A 19,389-nucleotide genomic window follows, 5' to 3' on the forward strand; every position below is an offset into this window, starting at 1 on the left:
GAACTACAACATAATAAACTAAAGCAGTGATCATTGGGACCGACAACATAATAAACTAAAGCAGTGATCATTAGGAACGACAACATAATAAACTAAAGCAGTGATCATTGGGAACGACAACATAATAAACTAAAGCAGTGAATTGGGAAACAACATAATAAACTAAAGCAGTGATCATTAGGAACGACAACATAATAAACTAAAGCAGTGATCATTGGGAACTACAACATAATAAACTAAAGCAGTGATCATTAGGAACGACAACATAATAAACTAAAGCAGTGATCATTGGGAACTACAACATAATAAACTAAAGCAGTGATCATTAGGAGCGACAATAAACTAAAGCATAATAAACTAAAGCAGTGATCATTGGGAACGACAACATAATAAACTAAAGCAGTGATCATTAGGACCTACAACATAATAAACTAAAGCAGTGATCATTGGGAACGACAACATAATAAACTAAAGCAGTGATCATTAGGACCTACAACATAATAAACTAAAGCAGTGATCATTGGGAACGACAACATAATAAACTAAAGCAGTGATCATTGGGAACGACAACATAATAAACTAAAGCAGTGATCATTGGGAACGACAACATAATAAACTAAAGCAGTGATCATTGGGAACGACAACATAATAAACTAAAGCAGTGATCATTGGGACAACATAATAAACTAAAGCAGTGATCACGACAACATAATAAACTAAAGCAGTGATCATTGGGATAAAAACTAAAGCAGTGATCATTAGGACCTACAACATAATAAACTAAAGCAGTGATCATTGGGAACGACAACATAATAAACTAAAGCAGTGATCATTAATAAACTAAAGGTGAACGACAACATAATAAACTAAAGCAGTGATCATTGGGAGGACAACATAATAAACTAAAGCAGTGATCATTGGGAGCGACAACATAATAAACTAAAGCAGTGATCATTGGGAACTACAACATAATAAACTAAAGCAGTGATCATTGGGAACTACAACATAATAAACTAAAGCAGTGATCATTGGGAACTACAACATAATAAACTAAAGCAGTGATCATTGGGAACTAAACTAAAGCAACATAATAAACTAAAAACTAAAGCAGTGATCATTGGGAACGACAACATAATAAACTAAAGCAGTGATCATTGGGAACGACAACATAATAAACTAAAGCAGTGATCATTGGGAACTACAACATAATAAACTAAAGCAGTGATCATTGGGAACTACAACATAATAAACTAAAGCAGTGATCATTGGGAACAACATAATAAACTAAAGCACAACATAATAAACTAAAGCAGTGATCATTGGGAACTACAACATAATAAACTAAAGCAGTGATCATTAGGACCTACAACATAATAAACTAAAGCAGTGATCATTGGGAACGACAACATAATAAACTAAAGCAGTGATCATTGGGAACGACAACATAATAAACTAAAGCAGTGATCATTGGGAACGACAACATAATAAACTAAAGCAGTGATCATTGGGAACTACAACATAATAAACTAAAGCAGTGATCATTGGGAACTACAACATAATAAACTAAAGCAGTGATCATTGGGAACGAGATCAGAATGACTGCTAAAGATCCATAACAAGCCATCAAAACTAAAACCATCCATATGTTCCAATCAAAAGGCCTGATTAACATGACATCACTATCGCAGCCACATCCTGAGTCCTCGGTGCCGACACATTCACAAATCAAAAGATGGTTTAGTATTTAGTTTAAAAGCTCTGATGAAGGCCAAGTGAACAAGAAACTTTTCAATGTCTGTTCTATTTAAGACTCATTTCAAGGGGAACAAAAACTACGTTACCTACATTTTAACACCACCGCAGAAGCTTCGCCCTAGATTTGTTGTTGGCTACTTACAGAGGACTAGGGCCTATCACTCGCGGCCCACCTCTTCCAATGCATTGTGGAAAAGCGTGCATTAAATTCTACTAGACAAAGAGCTGAGATGAGTACAACATCCTGGCATTTAAACCACTCTCGATTTGAGAAGATTCACATACTATAAAACATTATATTTTCACATACTAAGAATGAGTAATGCGCACTCTTACAATTGAGTGTCATACAATATGTTAGTGTGTTCTATTACATTGTCACAGATATAGAAGTGTTGTGTGTGTGTGTGTGTGTGTGTGTGTGTGTGTGTGTGTGTGTGTGTGTGTGTGTGTGTGTGTGTGTGTGTGTGTGTGTGTGTGTGTGTGATATCTGACAGGATACTGGTCGTTACTACATGACGTACTGTTGCTGGATGATATAAAACATGTATCAGAGTGATATTAGCGACACACTGTTACACAGAGAACACCGTGAGGTACACAACATTACAAAACACTCCACTGATATGTAGCATTCCCTGCCATCTCCACTTCGTCTTTATGACTTTGGCTACATACTGTCAAGAGGGATGAATGGAGTCCATCACAATCTGGCTTCATAGAACATCATTTACAAAAAGTGAGGTGCTTTGAAGTTTTTTTTTCTTCTCTTAAGAGAATACCAGCCTTGTGCCACCCCCATTCAGCCTGCCTCTGCCAGCTGTAGACAAAACAAGCAGGAGGGGGTTTGTTTGGACAGAGCTCACCTGGCACACTGACACAGAAACACAGTAGTACTCAGGCAAAAGCCCTGGGGAGGAGGGGCAGAGTGGGGGATGGAGGGGGAGGTAGGAGGGGAGGAGAGGGGGGTGGTGGGGGAGGTAGGAGGGGAGGAGAGTGGGGTGGTGGGGGAGGTAGGACGGGCGAAGAGGGGGTGGTGGGGGAGGTAGGAGGGGAGGAGAGTGGGGAGGTATGGTGGAGGGAGGAGGGGCAGAGTGGAGTGGGGGAGGTGGAGTGGGGGAGGGAGGAGGTATGGGGGAGGTAGGAGGGGGGAGGCGCTGAAAGGGGGTTACACAATAAAAGAGGGGGGCCTGGTTCACTCTAACCAGCTCTCTCCAAATCAGAGCAGGATTGAGATAAGAGAGGAGAACTGGATGATGAGGGAAGGTGTGTGTGTGTGTGTGTGTGTGTGTGTGTGTGTGTGTGTGTGTGTGTGTGTGTGTGTGTGTGTGTGTGTGTGTGTGTGTGTGTGTGTGTGTGTGTGTGTGTGTGGTGGGATGGGAGAGCTGTAAAAAGGCTCTTAACCCCATCAGAGTGCTCCATAATTGGGGGTTAGGCAGAAATACACAAAACCCCTACCCATCACAGGTAGAGACGAACTGACCTCCAAAGGTCGCCATGACAGCCTGTACAATAGGATTTCTTAGTTGTCCGACAGCAACTAAGCAAACCTACAGTTGCAGGCACTAAAAGTTAGGTTGTGCCATAGTTTTTAAAGAGCAATTGCCATTATGCGTGTGCAAAACAGTGTTTTAAAGTATAAACTTTTTAGTGCCCCCAACTCCAGCCAGCCACACTGCCTTTATAGACCGAGTGAATAACTATACAAGCCAAAGTGTCTCACTGTCTCAACTCCATCCAGCCACACTGCCTTTATAGACCGAGTGAATAACTATACAAGCCAAAGTGTCTCGCTGTCTCAACTCCAGCCAGCCACACTGCCTTTATAGACCGAGTGAATAACTATACAAGCCAAAGTGTCTCGCTGTCTCAACTCCATCCAGTAAAAAAACCTAGACACCTTTGATGGCGGTGTGAGAAGCATTTTCATAACACAAGTGTGACCCATGGCCCGACTGCCCTGGCCGAGCCAAACAAAGTGTCTCAGACGCAACCCTAGCCCGGCACAAGAGGGTCAGCCTGTGTGTGAAACGCTCACTAAGTTAGCATTTCAGAGCTAACGCGACAACAATGGGGGTAAACACAAAGCAACAATGGAGTGACTGTCTTGTAAAGAAGACCATGCTGGTTTTACATGGAGGTCCCAGGTGGGGTTACAGTAGGTTAGCATGCTCTCCAAGTGGGCTATTGTTGCTAACTCTTGCTACTGCCTGCCTACCCACGTACAAAAGAAACCAATAAAGCTTTGTATTATCAGACATCTCATTTAATAACAGGAACACAACCAAACCGGACAAAACACTAAGATTTGGGTGGCCTCCTTTGGAAATTGTGGATAAAAACACAAAACTCTCCACTCTATGTACTCTCACATCAATAGCAGAGAGGAGAGACAGAGGAAGGCAAGATGGATGTTTAGCCTTCCTGCCACACACACACACACATTAGCTAGGATGGTTTGACCTTTGTTGACCCCGTGACACTTTAACAGCCATTGACTGAGGTTAAATGGGTCTCTAGGCCACAGGTTTACGAGACACAGAAAGAGAGAGAGGGGAGAGTTTTCACTGTAACACCCTGGTGGGTCAATAATAGAGACCTATTGTGCAACCCTTTTTGATGCTTTGGGCTGGGTGACACCAAAAGCATTGGGAGGAATACTTCTGCAGCTGGGGTCACATGCCACACTGGTTCTCCCAAAAACATAGAAAAAGGTGAATGAATGTACTGTATGTTTGTTTAAGTAGTACATGTACCGTACCGTGCCTTTAAAGTTCCCTTTACACCCACCCGTAGCACACGTTCCAGTTCCAGCAGGTATATCTCGCTGATCATCCCCAAAGCCAGCACCTCCTTTGGTCACCTTTCCTTCCAGTTCTCTGCTGCCAGTGACTGGAACGAATTGCAAAAATCGCTGAAGTCGGAGACTTTTATTTCCCTCACCAACTTTAAACATCAACTATCTGAGCAGCTAACCGATCGCTGGAGCTGTACATAGTCCATCTGTAAATAGCCCACCCAATCTACCTACCTCATCCCCATACTGTTTTTATTTTATTTACTTTTCTGCTCTTTTGCACACCAGTATCCCCACTTGCACATCATCATCTGCTCATTTGGCAGTCTCTATGTGGGTGCCACAGGGTTCAATTCTCGGGCCGACTCTTTTCTCTGTATATATCAATGATGTTGCTCTTGCTGCGGGCGATTCCCTGATCCACCTCTACGCAGACGACACCATTCTGTATACTTCTGGCCCTTCCTTGGACACTGTGCTATCTAACCTCCAAACAAGCTTCAATGCCATACAACACTCCTTACGTGGCCTGCAACTGCCCTTAAACGCTAGTAAAACCAAATGCATGCTTTTCAATCGTTCGCTGCCTTCACCCGCACGCCCGCCTAGCATCACCACCCTGGATGGTTCCGACCTAGAATATGTGGACATCTATAAGTACCTAGGTGTCTGGCTAGACTGTAAACTCTCCTTCCAGACTCATATCAAACATCTCCAATCCAAAATCAAATCTAGAATCGGCTTTCTATTTCGCAACAAGCCTCCTTGGCTCCTCCGCTCAAGGCGCCAAACTTACCCTAGTAAAACTGACTATCCTACTGATCCTCGACTTCGCCGATGTCATCTACAAAATAGCTTCCAATACTCTACTCAGCAAACTGGATGCAGTTTATCACAGTGCCATCCGTTGTGTTACTAAAGCACCTTATACCATCCACCACTGTGACCTGTATGCTCTAGTCGGCTGGCCTTCGCTACATATTCGTCGCCAGACCCACTGGCTCCAGGTCATCTACAAGTCCATGCTAGGTAAAGCTCCACCTTATCTCAGTTCACTGGTCACGATGGCAACACCCACCCGTAGTACGCGCTCCAGCAGGTATATCTCACTGATCATCCCTAAAGCCAACACCTCATTTGGCCGCCTTTCCTTCCAGTTCTCTGCTGCCTGTGACTGGAACGAATTGCAAAAATCGTTGAAGTTGGAGACTCTTATCTCCCTCACCAACTTTAAACATCTGCTATCTGAGCAGCTAACCGATCGCTGCAGCTGTACATAGTCCATCGGTAAATAGCCCACCCAATTTACCTACCTCATCCCCATACTGTTTTTATTTATTTACTTTTCTGCTCTTTTGCACACCAGTATCTCTACCTGCACATGACCATCTGATCATTTATCACTCCAGTGTTAATCTGCAAAATTGTAATTATTGCCTACCTCCTCATGCCTTTTGCACAAAATGTATATAGACTCTTTTTTTTCCTACTGTGTTATTGACTTGTTTATGTCCATGTGTAACTCTGTGTTGTCTGTTCACACTGCTATGCTTTATCTTGGCCAGGTCGCAGTTGTAAATGAGAACTTGTTCTCAACTAGCCTACCTGGTTAAATAACGGTGAAATAAAAATAAAAAATAAACTATCTGTAGTTGGAATTTGGATGGACTATCCCTTTAAAATTCCACTGTTTTGCTGGGTTAGAAGGACCTGGCTTCAAGCACTATGATTCAAGTACTGATCATGATGATGAATCTAATTCCCCAAGCATGAGATAAGATAAATGTATTTTAGTACTCTGCTAGAGTTAAAGAGCTAGCTCATAGCCAGGGGGGTCTTTCACATGAAATGCTCACTCCTCACTTTTAATTAGTCATTCAGGCAGCTGTGTGTTGGAATTATAGAGGTGATAATAGAGAGTGAGAACTCAATCACCTACCCCTGACATTTGTTTTTATATCTAGGGTGAATGAAATAATGAAATGCGATAGACTCAGAATATTTAAAATAACATTCAGTCAGTACTGGTTTAGCCATGACTTCTAGGTTTCTCTTCTCGAAGAGCGGACGTGACATTATGACAACTGGAAATGCATGATTAACACTGATATGCACTGGTTATATGTACACAAAACCCAAAGCAGCTGAAGAATCCAACAACTGGGATGTATAAACGGATGGAAAAGACCATGCAAATCAAGAATCTAGAAGACAATGCAAATCTAGAAGACAATGCAAATCTAGAATCTAGATCAGGGCTCTCCAACCCTGTTCCTGGAGAGCTATCCTCCTGTAGGTTTTAACTCCAACCCTGTTCCTGGAGAGCTATCCTCCTGTAGGTTTAAACTCCAAACCTGTTCCTAGAGAGCTATCCTCCTGTAGGTTTTAACTACAACCCTGTTCCTGGAGAGCTATCCTCCTGTAGGTTTTAACTCCAACCCTGTTCCCAGAGATCTATCCTCCTGTAGGTTTTAACTCCAACCCTGTTCCCGGAGAGCTATCTTCCTGTAGGTTTTAACTCCAACCCTGTTCCCGGAGAGCTATCCTCCTGTAGGTTTTAACTCCAACCCTGTTCCCGGAGAGCTATCCTCCTGTAGGTTTTAACTCCAACCCTGTTCCCGGAGAGCTATCCTCCTGTAGGTTTTAACTCCAACCCTGTTCCTGGAGAGCTATCCTCCTGTAGGTTTTAACTCCAACCCTGTTCCTGGAGAGCTATCCTCCTGTAGGTTTTAACTCCAACCCTGTTCCTGGAGAGCTATCCTCCTGTAGGTTTTAACTCCAACCCTGTTTCTGGAGAGCTATCCTCCTGTAGGTTTTAACTCCAACCCTGTTCCCGGAGATCTATCCTCCTGTAGGTTTTAACTCCAACCCTGTTACTAGAGAGCTATCCTCCTGTAGGTTAACTCCAACCATGTTCCTGGAGAGCAATCCTCCTGTAGGTTTCTTCTGCAGCATTCCGCCACCTACTATGCAGGTGGATAATAAGGATTCCAAGAAATGAAAACATTTGGGTAAAAATAAATAAAATATCATACAAGCTACCAAACCCAAAAAACATTCAACCTGCTTTTCTGTAATAAAGTCAACCTGCTTTTCAGTAAGAAATCATTCTTATCAGGTCTCAACACATTGACCACATTGAGATCAGAAGCTTCCTGTGAGGGCGGGACATTTCCTAGCGACAAAAGTCTTGGAGCTCCAAAACGTTCTCAGCTGCAGATATGATATCCAGCTTCTTGGACTTCTTAGACACTTGTGCTGTACAATTAAGCACGGTGGCTATAAATGCCACAAAATCAACCTTCTTCACAATGATTGTATCCAAAACTATCAACTGGTTGCAATGCATCTACCACCATATCTTCAACACCGTGGCCTCTTGCCCCTTCCACTCTCTTCACCTCCTCCACATAGGAGATCCGCTTTGCAGCCCTGATCCTTCACACCTCGACCTCCTTCACCCTAACAGGGCACTCAAGGAAGTCCGGAGAATGATCCCCACCACAGTTGCAACCATTCCATTCACAGATTCTTCAATATCATACTTCTCCCGTCTGCAAACAGTTGACTCGTGACCATATCCTTTACAATTTCCACACTGTAATGGTTTGGACGCAAATGCTCTCACGGCATACCTCACATATTCCGGTAGAGTCTCCTCAAACAACAATAATATCGACAGGCTTTTCTCCTTCCATTTACCATACGGATCAGGCGACATGCACAGACCACTCCTGGGATTTTCTGACTAAGGTACTCATTATCGATATCCAACGAGAATTCAACTACAACTCCTTTGGCAGGTGCTACGCTCTGACATTTTAAAATACATTTGACTTCTCACATGGACAATTTTGCTTTCCTCACAGTCCTTGATATTACAAAATGGATTTCCCAAATGAATCTCCTTGTCCAAAAAACACAGTCCAATAAGAAATGCATTATTGGACAGGTCTTTGTCTTCGACTACAACTTCTACTGATTTTGTTCTATTCTCTGATTTCACTATTTTCCATTCACTATCACACACTTCCTCTCCTGCTCTTTCAGATGCAAACAGTCACCATTTCCTCTACCTCCCGGCACGTCCCTCCTGCAGGTTTTCAAACCAACCCCAGTTGTAACTAAACTGATTCAGCTAATCAACCAGCTAATTATTATAATCAGGAACGCTAGATTAGGGTTGGAGTGAACACCTACTGGACGGTAGCTCTCCAGGAACAGGGTTGGAGTGAAAACCTACCGGACGATAGCTCTCCAGGAACAGGACTGGAGTGAAAACCTACCGGTCGGTGGCTCTCCAGGAACAGGGCTGGATTGAAAACCTACCGCTGGCTCCAGGAACAGGACTGGAGGAACAGGGTGAAAAACCTACCAGACCTCTCCAGGAACAGGGTTGGAGTGAAAACCTACCAGGTGGGAACAGGGTTGGAGTGAAAACTCCAGGAGGAACAGGGCTGGATTGAAAACCTACCGGACGGTGGCTTTCCAGGAACAGGGTTGGAGTGAAAACCTACCGGTCGGTGGCTCTCCAGGAACAGGGTTGGATTGAAAACCTACCAGACGGTAGCTCTCCAGGAACAGGGTTGGAGTGAAAACCTACCGGACGGTAGCTCTCCAGGAACAGGGTTGGAGTGAAAACCTACCAGAAGGTAGCTCTCCAGGAACAGGGTTGGAGAGCCCTTATGTAGATGGACTAACTATCATGACCTCTCTTCTTGAAGTTCTCTTCCATATGACTTCCCTTAGAGCCTAACTTGAGATACAGTTGAAGTCGGAAGTTTACATACATCTTAGCCACGTACATTTAAACATAGTTTTTCACAATCCCTGTCATTTAATCCTAGCAAAAATTTCCTGCTTTTTCAGTTCTGCCCACAAATTTTCCAAAGGATTGAGGTCAGGGCTTTGTGATGGCCACTCCAATACCTAGACTTTGTTGACCTTAAGCCATTTTGCCACAACCTTGGAAGTATGCTTGGGGTCATTGTCCATTTGGAAGACCCATTTGTGACTAAGCTTTAACTTCCTGACTGATGTCTTGAGATGTTGCTTTAATATATCCACGAAATTATCTTCTCATGATGCCATCTATTTTGTGAAGTGCACCAGTCCTCCTGCAGCAAAGCACCCCCACAACATGAAGCTTCCACCCACGTGCTTCACGGTTGGGATGGTGTTATTCGTCTTGCAAGCCTCCCCCTTTTTCCTCCAAACATAACGATGGTCATTATGGCCAAACAGTTCTATTTTTGTCTAATTTTTTCTCCAAAAAGTACAATCTTTGTCCCCATGTGCAGTTGCAAACTGTATTCTGGCTTTTTTATGGCGGTTTTGGAGCAGTGGCTTCTTCATTGCTGAGCGGCCTTTCAGGTTATGTCGATATAGGACTCATTTTACTGTGAAGATAATTTTAGATAGAGAATTTTGTACCTGTTTCCTCCAGCATCTTCACAAGGTCCTTTGCTGTTGTTCTGGGATTGATTTGCACTTTTCGCACCTAAGTACCTTCATCTCTGGGAGACAGAACGCCTCTCCTTCCTGAGTGGTATGACGGCTGTATGGCCCCATGGTGTTCATACTTGCATACCATTGTTTGTACAGATGAACGTGGTACCTTCAGGCATTTGGAAATTGCTCCCAAGGATGAACCAGACTTGTGGAGGTCTACAAGAGGAACTGAGTTTGAAGGTAGGCCATGAAATAAATCCACAGGTACACTGAAATTATGACAATTAGCCCATCAGAAGCTTCTAACGCCATGACATAATTTTCTGGAATTTTACAAGCTGTTTAAAGGCACAGTCAACTTAGTGAATGTAAACTTCTGACCCCCCGGAATTGTGATACAGTGAATTATAAGTGAAATAATCTGTCTGTAAACAATTGTTGGAAAAATACCGTGTCATGCACAAAGTAGATGTCCTATCTCACTTGTCAAAACTATAGTTTGTTAACTAGACATTTGTGGAGTTGTTGAAAAATGATTTTTAATGACTCCAACCTAAGTGTATGTAAACTTCCGACTTCAACTGTAAGTGCACATACATTGGACTTAAGAGTAAATTGTTCATTAAAGTCAATGGGAGATTTGAAAAAGCATTTGACTGAAGCGCATTAGGATTCAAACCTTAATGATCTCCTCTCTTTTATGACCCTTGACGACACGATAGGCTTAAGAGTAACAGTAAAAGTAACTGGAAACCTATCCCTATACAAAAAAGAAAACCATTAATTACAATTGAGTTGCAGCTTCAGACCACGAGACAGAACGTCTAGCCTCTCCTCCCTGCAGATGTAGGCTAGGCCTAGAGACGACCATCTCCTCTCAATGACAGATGTAGGGTCTCAAATCAGCCACTTCTGTCACTGTCCTCAGCTCAGCAGGCAGATGTCAATCAAAGGCTTGGTCCTTGGTCTCCAAGGAGATGCCAGTTGGCCAAGAATGTGCCTGATTGCTAAAGTTGTCTTTCAGTCCCCGAGAAGATATTTGAGAGCAGGATTCTTTTCTTAATTCACGTTGAATTGAATGTGGCCAAGTCAGCAGTATTTGCATTGGTATGTTGGGTTGCAGTGGTCCTGGTGAGCACACCCGTTTCCGAACCCCCGGCCCTGTACCTAATATAACTTAAGAGTTTAGGAACCAGGAATGAAGGGACGTATATGACAATGATGTTTCCTTTCCCATGCCCGGCCCAAAGGAACACATTCCAAATTAACTCCTGCTTACCACCCAATGTTTCGATAATGGAGTCTAACCCAGGATATTCATTAAGCTGTTCGAATCCCTGAGCTGACAAGGTAAAAATCTGTCATTCTGCCCCTGAACAAGGCAGTTAACCCACTGTTCCTAAGCTGTCATTGAAAATAAGAATTTGTTCTTATTGACTTGCCTAGTTAAATAAAGGTCAAATCTAAAAAGCTGTCCCGACATTAAATCTAGACTAAACCGGTTTTAGTAACATGTTTTCTGTGAGGTTGCATTAGTCCCATCCATTGACTCAATCTATTTCTGGACAATATAGAGTTGAACAAACTCAAAATGTAAAGTTATCAGCATTTTGAGAGGTAATGACAGAGCAATCGCCTAAGCAACAGGCACTCACGCACACGTTAACTTAACACATCTGCTCTTTCACACCTTGGCCCCAGTCAGGCATTTGTCTGCTCATTTACAAGCATTAGGAGACCCATTAGAAGCCAATTCACATTGACACAAAGCTCTCCTCCTGGTTTATGACACAGTAAACAAAACGTCCAGCCCTGTTGCTGCTTAGAGGGCTGGTCTAGGCTGGGGGCTAGAGAATCACTGAAGCCTCCAATCTCAGATGAGATTCCATTCATTACGATAGACCATGACAGTTAGGGCTTGTGCTTTATCGCATGGCATTATTCTGTAGAAATAAAGAAAACGTGCAAAGATATTAAGTACATAAAACACATGTAGGCCTATAGAACTGTCAGAAATACTGCTTCAGTTTTAAATAACAAGGAAACATCCACATAAATACCGTTGTATATGTCCATGTCTGTCAATGCTCTTGAAATATTCTCAACATGTCTCGGTAGTACAAAGAATGTGGGTTATTCCCAACTGGGTGAGGTAGTAGTATAATCTTTTATGTAGTAAAACATTAACACCATTCTGACATGTCTTTATCTACAAGCATGATCAGGAAGTTAAATGTGCTATTTACAAATGTCAGTGCGTTAGAGTACTGGGCTAATGAAAACAGGCCGACAATAACTGATACCGAGGCACTGGCAACAGCAAAAGCATGTGGGCTATTGACAAGTAGCAAAACAAGAAGTGCCATGACACACAGACCAAGACACATGAGGCTTTCAGCATGTTTAAAGCAACAGTGCAACATTTCCTGTAAATTCATAGGATGTTGAGGTTAGTACAACTCTATATCGTATAATAGGATGTTGAGGTTAGTACAACTCTATATCGTATAATAACAACAAAAACAATGTCTATGGCTTTGTTGTCGTAGAATTTCAAGAATGACGTAGCTATAAAAAAAAATTGTGACGTCGCTCTATGAAATGTCATTCCTTGAATAGCAATGGGACGGGATATCACCATTGTTTACGTTTGTTTTGGTGGCCCACTCTTTGATGGCATGCACATGGGAAATTCCATTTTTCACTTAAAAAATGTATGCCAAACAAAAAACATTAATTTCAAAGTTTAACAAACCATACAACTCTTGGACTGCTTTGAACAATTTAGGCTGTACAGAAAATGTCAGAATTAGGGTCAAATCTCCCTCGGTTTTTATTACAACCACATTTTCCAAAATCTCTTAAAATAACGACTACGAATTGAGATGTTAAGGCGCCTGCAGAAATAACTGGGTGTCAGCTATGACACAACACCTCGAATTTGACACATTTATTTTGGTTATTGAACGACTGTAGGTGAAGTGAATTTACATCCTCTAACATAATTATGCTAACGGAATTGTAACATGGGTCCCTGATCTGTACTATACTGAAGTGAATATTTATGAATGTCCTTCTCTACATGGTGATGTATCCTGAATAGGTACACAAAGTCATATGCTACATGCTTTTGGTTGTTGTTTAGCATATTTGGGTTTTATTCTACACACGGGCTGTCATTGGAATGAGCTCCACCACCAAACAAGACCACATTTGGTTGGTCACAAGATTGGATATCACTGTAGAGTTCAGTACAGTAAATTAAACATGTTTAGTACATTACAGTAGAGTACAGTGCAAAACAGCACATTACACTTTAGTGTACTGTTCTGTATATAGCTACACGACATAACCAAAAGTATGTGGACACCTGCTTGTCGAACATCCCATTCCAAAATCATGGGCATTAATATGGAGTTGGTCCCACCTTTTCTGCTATAACAGCCTCCACTCTTCTGGGAAGGTTTCCACTAGATGTTGGAATATTGTTGCGGGGACTTGCTTCCATTCAGCCACAAGAACATTAGTGAGATTGGCACTGATGTTGGGCAATTAGACATGGCCCTGCGTTCCAATTCATCCCGAAGGTGTTCGATGGGGTTGAGGTCAACGCTCTGTGCAGGCCAGTCAAGTTCTTCCACACCGATCTCGACAAACCATTTCTGTACGGACCTTACTTTGTGCACATGTCATGCTGAAACAGGAAAGAGCCTTCCCCAAATTTTTGCCACAAAGTTGGAAGCACAGAATCGTCAAGAATGTCATTGTATGCTGTAGCGTTAAGATTTCCCTTCACTGGAACAAAGAGGCCTAGCCCGAACCATGAAAAACAGCCCGAGATCATTATTCCTCATCCACCAAACTTTACAGTTGGCACTATGCATTGGGGTAGGTAGCATTCTCCTGGGATCCGCTATACCCTAATTCGTCCGTCGGACTGGCAGATGGTAAAGCGTGATTCATCACTCCAGAGAACGTGTTTCCACGGCTCCAGAGTCCAATGGCAGCGAGCTTTACACCACACCAGCCGACGCTTGGCAATGCGCATGGTGATCTTAGGCTTGTGTGCGGCTGCTCAACCATGAAAACCCTTTTCTTGGAGCTCCCGACGAAAAGTTATTGTGCTGAAGATGCTTCCAGAGGCAGTTTTCTTTATTTTACTATTTTCTACATTGTAGAATAATTGAAACTATGAAATAACAGATATGGATTCATGTAGTAACCAAAGTGTTAAACAAATCAAAATATATTTTATATTTGAGATTCTTCAAAGTAGTCACCCTTTGCCTTGATGACAGCTTTGCACTCTCTTGGCATTCTCTCAACCAGCTTCATGAGGCATACCTGGTATGCATTTCAATTAACAGCTGTGTCTTGTTAAATGTTAATTTGTGGAATTTCTTTCCTTCTAAATGTGTTTGAGCCAATCAATTGTGTTGTGACAAGGGGGTGGTATACAGAAGATAGACCTATTTGGTAACAGACCAAGTCCATATTATGGCAAGAACAGCTCAAATAAGCAAAGAGAAACGACAGTCCATCATTACTTTAAGACAGGAAGGTCAATCAATCTGGAAAATTTCAATTTCAAAATGTCAAGTTTCTTCAAGTGCAGACGCAAAAACCATCAGGCGCTATGATGAAACTGACTCTCATGAGGACCGCCACAGGAAAGGAAGACCCAGAGTTTCCTCTGCTGCAGAGGATAAGTTCATTAGAGTTACCAGCCTCAGAAATTACAGCCCAAATAAATGCTTCACAGAGTTCAAGTAACAGACACATCTCAACATCAACTCTTCAGAGGAGACTGCGTGAATCAGGCCTTCATGGTCAAACTGCTGCAAAGAAACCACTACTAAAGGACAACAATAAGAAGAAGACACTTGTTTGGCCCAAGAAACACAAGCAATGGACATTAGACGAGTGGAAATCTGTCCTTTGGTCTGATGAGTCCAAATTTTAGATGTTTGGTTCCAAGTAGGTGTAGGTGAACAGATGATTGCCGCATGTGTGGTTCCCACAATGAAGCATGGAGGAGGTGTGATGGTGCTTTGCTGGTGACTCTATCAGTGATTTATTTAGAATTCAAGACACACTTAACCAGCATGGCTACCACAGCATTTTGCAGCGATACGCCATCCCATCTGGTTTGCACTTAGTGGGACTAAAATGTGTTTTTCAACAGGGCAATGACCCAACACACCTCCAGGCTATTTGACCAATAATTAGAGTGATGGAGTGCTGCATTATATCGTCATATGACCTGGCCTCCACAATCACCTGGCCTCAACCCAATTGAGATGGTTTTTGATGAGTTGATCCGCAGAGTGAAGGAAAAGCAGCCAACAAGTGCTCAGCATATGTGGGAACTCTTTCAAGCTTGTTGGAAAAGCATTCCAGGTGAAGCTGGTTGAGAGAATGCCAAGAGTGTGCAAAGCTGTGATCAAGGCAAAGGGTGGCTACTTTGAAGAATCTAAAATCTAAAATAGGGGAGAAGGGCCTTGGTCAGGAAGGTGACCAATAACTCAAGTTCCTCTGTGAAGATGGGAGAAGCTTCCAAAGGACATCTCTGCAACACTCCACCAATGGTAGAGTGGCCAGACGGAAGCCACTCCTCAGTAAAAGGCACATGACAACTGGCTTGGAGTTTGCCAAAAGGCACCTAAAGACTCTCAGTCTGATGAAACATAGATTGAACTCTTTGGCCTGGATTCCAAGCACCACGTCTGGAGAAAACCTGGCACCATCCCTACGATGAAGCATGGTCGTGGCATTATCATGCTGTGGGGACATTTTTCAGCAGCACGGACTGGGAGACCTGTCAGGACTGAGGGAGAGAACGGAGCAAAGTATAGAGAGAGCCTTGAAGAAAACCTGCTCCAGAGTGCTCAGACTGGGGTGAAGGTTCACCTTCCAAGAGGACAACGACTCTAAGCCCACATTCAAGAAAATTACATTACTGGCTTCGGGACAAGTCTCTGAATGTCCTTGAGGTGCCCAGCCAGAGCCCGGACTTGAACCCAATCAAACATCTCTGGAGTGACCTGAAAATAGCTGTGCAGCAACGTTCCCCATCCAACATGACAGAGCTTGAGAGGATCTGCAGAGAAGAATGGGAACAACTACACAAATACAGATGTGCCAAGCATCATAGCCTCATACCCAAGAAGACGCAATGCTGTAATCGCAGTCAAAGGTGCTTCAACAAAGTGCTGAGTAAAGGGTCTTACTTATGTAAATGTTTTATTTTCGTTTTTTATTTGTAAAAAATGAGCAAACATTTCTAAAAACCTGTTTTTGCTTTGTCATTATTGGGTATTGTGTGTAGATTGATGAGGGGGGAGAACAATTTAATCAATTTTAGAATAAGACTAACATAAAATGTGGAAACAGTCTGCATACTTCCCACACTGTGTGTATTAAAGTATATATAAAATCAAATGAAATAGATTATTCGTTTTCACTTGACACCCAATTGGACATGGTCCTATGAACATCCCATGTCGGTGCTCATGGGTCCTTGTAGATTGAAATGCCTTCATCTTACTGCGTGCCTTTAAAAGCGTACGTTTTTTTTATTTGAAGCAAACACATGCACCGCAGGTTGTAACACGCCAAATGGGGCCCATAGACTACAAAACAAGTAGTAAAAACTACAACCAATAACAATCCGCACTGCACTCTGCAAATCTGAAACATAGTAGCCTAGCCCAAAATACGTTCTGTGCAGATGACCGCGACTTTATCACCTGACCACCCAATATGGGTTTTCTCAATGTATCGCCCTCACTTGTTCTAGCCAAAAACAACTAATATACGGCATGCATTACACCAAGTATAGACTACAATGGTAAAACAAACGCAGCATCAATTAGACTGGGGTAAGCATGCTTTCCCAACCTGAAAACTCAGAGGAACTTTTGGTGAAGTTGCAGAAGACCGTCAGACACGTTATTCCCAACACGAGCGCGTAATTGATGGCTGAGAGAGGCACATCTGGGAAGAACATCCTTGAAACAGCGAGACGTTTTGGAGTTACTTCTCCTCCACGTTCTGAAGGTCCAGGGTTGCTTTGGAGTTTAGGTTCTGCGTGGCAAGCATCAATACATGCTCGGTCCCATTGTTGGTGCTCCGAATCACCTCATCATTCCTCGGAGGAGAGAAGGAACGAGAGCTCGACCCAAGCAGCAATTCACTTGGAAACTTAGATTTCCAACTGCGTGTGGAAGTGGCTGGCTGGCCCACCTGTAGGAGCGGTATCCGCATGGTCTCAAAGCCCGCGCTTCAGTGGCGCTGCATCAGTAAAGTCTCTGGGTGGACAGTCATTATATACAAGCGATTATAACCATTTTTGTATCCATTCAGAAATATAATATAAATAACTTTATTTCTTCCCAGAGAAAACTTCGGTTCTGTTATTCGGATTAGATTTTTTTTTTAAATAAACAAAAAGACCACAATTCAAAGGTGACAGGTACAAAATCAGATGCATTCAACAAGATAAATGCAAAGTAATTAGAAAAAAATGTACATCAGTAAATGTATGGAATTGAAAATAATTTTAAAATGTTCAGTTCTATGCACTCTTCGCATAGAACTGAGATTGTCACATAATGTCACCAGCCTGCTTGTGCAGTGGCGATTTTAGCATGTAAATCTTGGTGGGGCAAAAAACTGCATGTCAGCAAAGCCACTACACAACACAGCACTAACCAATACATTAATTGCAATATAACGGTGACAAATGCTGCCCACAAACTGTTAGGACCTACATAAAACTGTCCCAACAGCAGTCCCAAAACCTTACCACTGCTACACCTGCCTATCAGCAGTGGCAGTGAAACAGTTCATTCAGCCTTATTTACTACCTTTTTAGAAAGCATGGCTGATATGGCTGACCTGCTTAAACAAATGTGGTTTCTAATGACAATTGAGATGTACAAACTATGGTATAAGGGGACGACAAGCGTGTAAGAGGCAATCCGTAATTTCAATTATGACATTCATGAACGAGCGAGGATGGACGTAGTCAATATAACTATTTGTTTAGCACTTTTGAAATGTACAGTGACAGAATTCAGAACATGGGCCGTTCTTACAGTGTTCTTCCTGTACACCAAGTCAGAATGGTAGGATACATACAGGGGGCATAAAAGCAGACAATGAAAGCTCTTACAATATTCAATGATTACATTTCTCTTAAACAGGTTATAGGCTACATGTGCACCACCGAGTCAGAACACTAGGAAAACTTAAGAGGGGTAAAAATACCAAATTATTAGGGTGAGGCACATGGGCTACTAACAGCTTACTACACAACATACACAGTATTACTTTCTTAGCTACAGTATACATATATCCCTGTCATATTACATAATTTATGCAGCAGCATACAAGACATTTTTGGACTCACCTTGTTGTGCTGTGCTCACTTGAACAGGAAAGTGGCGTGGCGGTCCTTCGTGGGCAAATTTTGTCATCAAAGTCTGTCATTCTCTGGATTTATGATGCTTTCAAAACAACAGGGAACAAAGGTCGAATTATGAAGACGTCATTGATCTTCAAGTCGTAGCTCTAGAAAGAGGCCGGATTTACAAGTCAGAGTTGGATGACCGTTCAAAACTAATTTTCCCAGTCGGAGCTCATTTATTCCCGACTTCCCAGTTGTATTGAACTCACTGAAGTCAAGTTTTCGCAGTTCGGAGAGAGTACGGCCCAAATCATGCTTCATTAACAGTGTGGCCAATTTTGAATGTTTGTCATTTTAAACTTAGAAAATAGCCACTTGGGGCGGCAGGTAGCCTAGTGGTTAGAGCGTTGGGCCAGTAATTTTATCTGTGGCCAATGACTTTGAGCCTTCTTGGATGGGCACTTCTAATCTAACTCTATGGCAGCACCCAAGGGGTGCTCTGCCCTTAGACTTGACAGTGACGTATTGTCCCCATGAGTGACTGAACACTGAGCCAATCACTGTGCAACGCTCCATATTTTCTACTGGCTTGCCCCACCACCACAGAAAGCACTGAGCTAGGCTTAACACCTGCATTTTGGAGCTGCCTTACTCAAGAAAACAAAAAATAGGTCATGTTTGTATGTGGCTTTATTAACTCAATGACATACACTACCGTTCAATAGCTTGGGATCACTTCATTAAAGAGTACCCGCAAAACACCAGTCTCAACGTCATAAGTGAGAGGCGACTCCAGGATGCTGGCCTTCTAGGCAGATTTCCTCTGTCCAGTGTCTGTGTTCTTTTACCAATCTTAATCTTTTATTGGCCAGTCTGAGATATGGCTTTTTCTTTGCAACTGCCTAGAAGGCACCAGAGTCGCCTCTTCACTGTTGAAGTTGAGACTGATGTTTTGCGGGTGTTATTTAATGGAGCT

At 42.6% G+C, this 19,389-nt stretch overlaps 1 protein-coding gene across 1 annotated transcript in view; it reads right to left on the reverse strand.

Moving 5' to 3' along the window:
- LOC118379296 (protein eva-1 homolog C-like) overlaps positions 1 to 17,285 on the reverse strand; it is a 204,368-nt gene extending 187,083 nt beyond the window's left edge. The window contains exon 1 of the mRNA XM_052471307.1: positions 16,904 to 17,285. Coding sequence (XP_052327267.1) covers positions 16,904 to 17,012 — 109 coding nt within the window. The 5' untranslated portion in view covers positions 17,013 to 17,285. The remainder of the gene's footprint in view (positions 1 to 16,903) is intronic.
- Positions 17,286 to 19,389: the final 2,104 nt, after the last annotated feature.

This window comes from Oncorhynchus keta, chromosome 19, assembly GCF_023373465.1.
Source record: "Oncorhynchus keta strain PuntledgeMale-10-30-2019 chromosome 19, Oket_V2, whole genome shotgun sequence".
In the NCBI taxonomy this organism is placed as follows: Eukaryota; Metazoa; Chordata; class Actinopteri; order Salmoniformes; family Salmonidae; genus Oncorhynchus; species Oncorhynchus keta.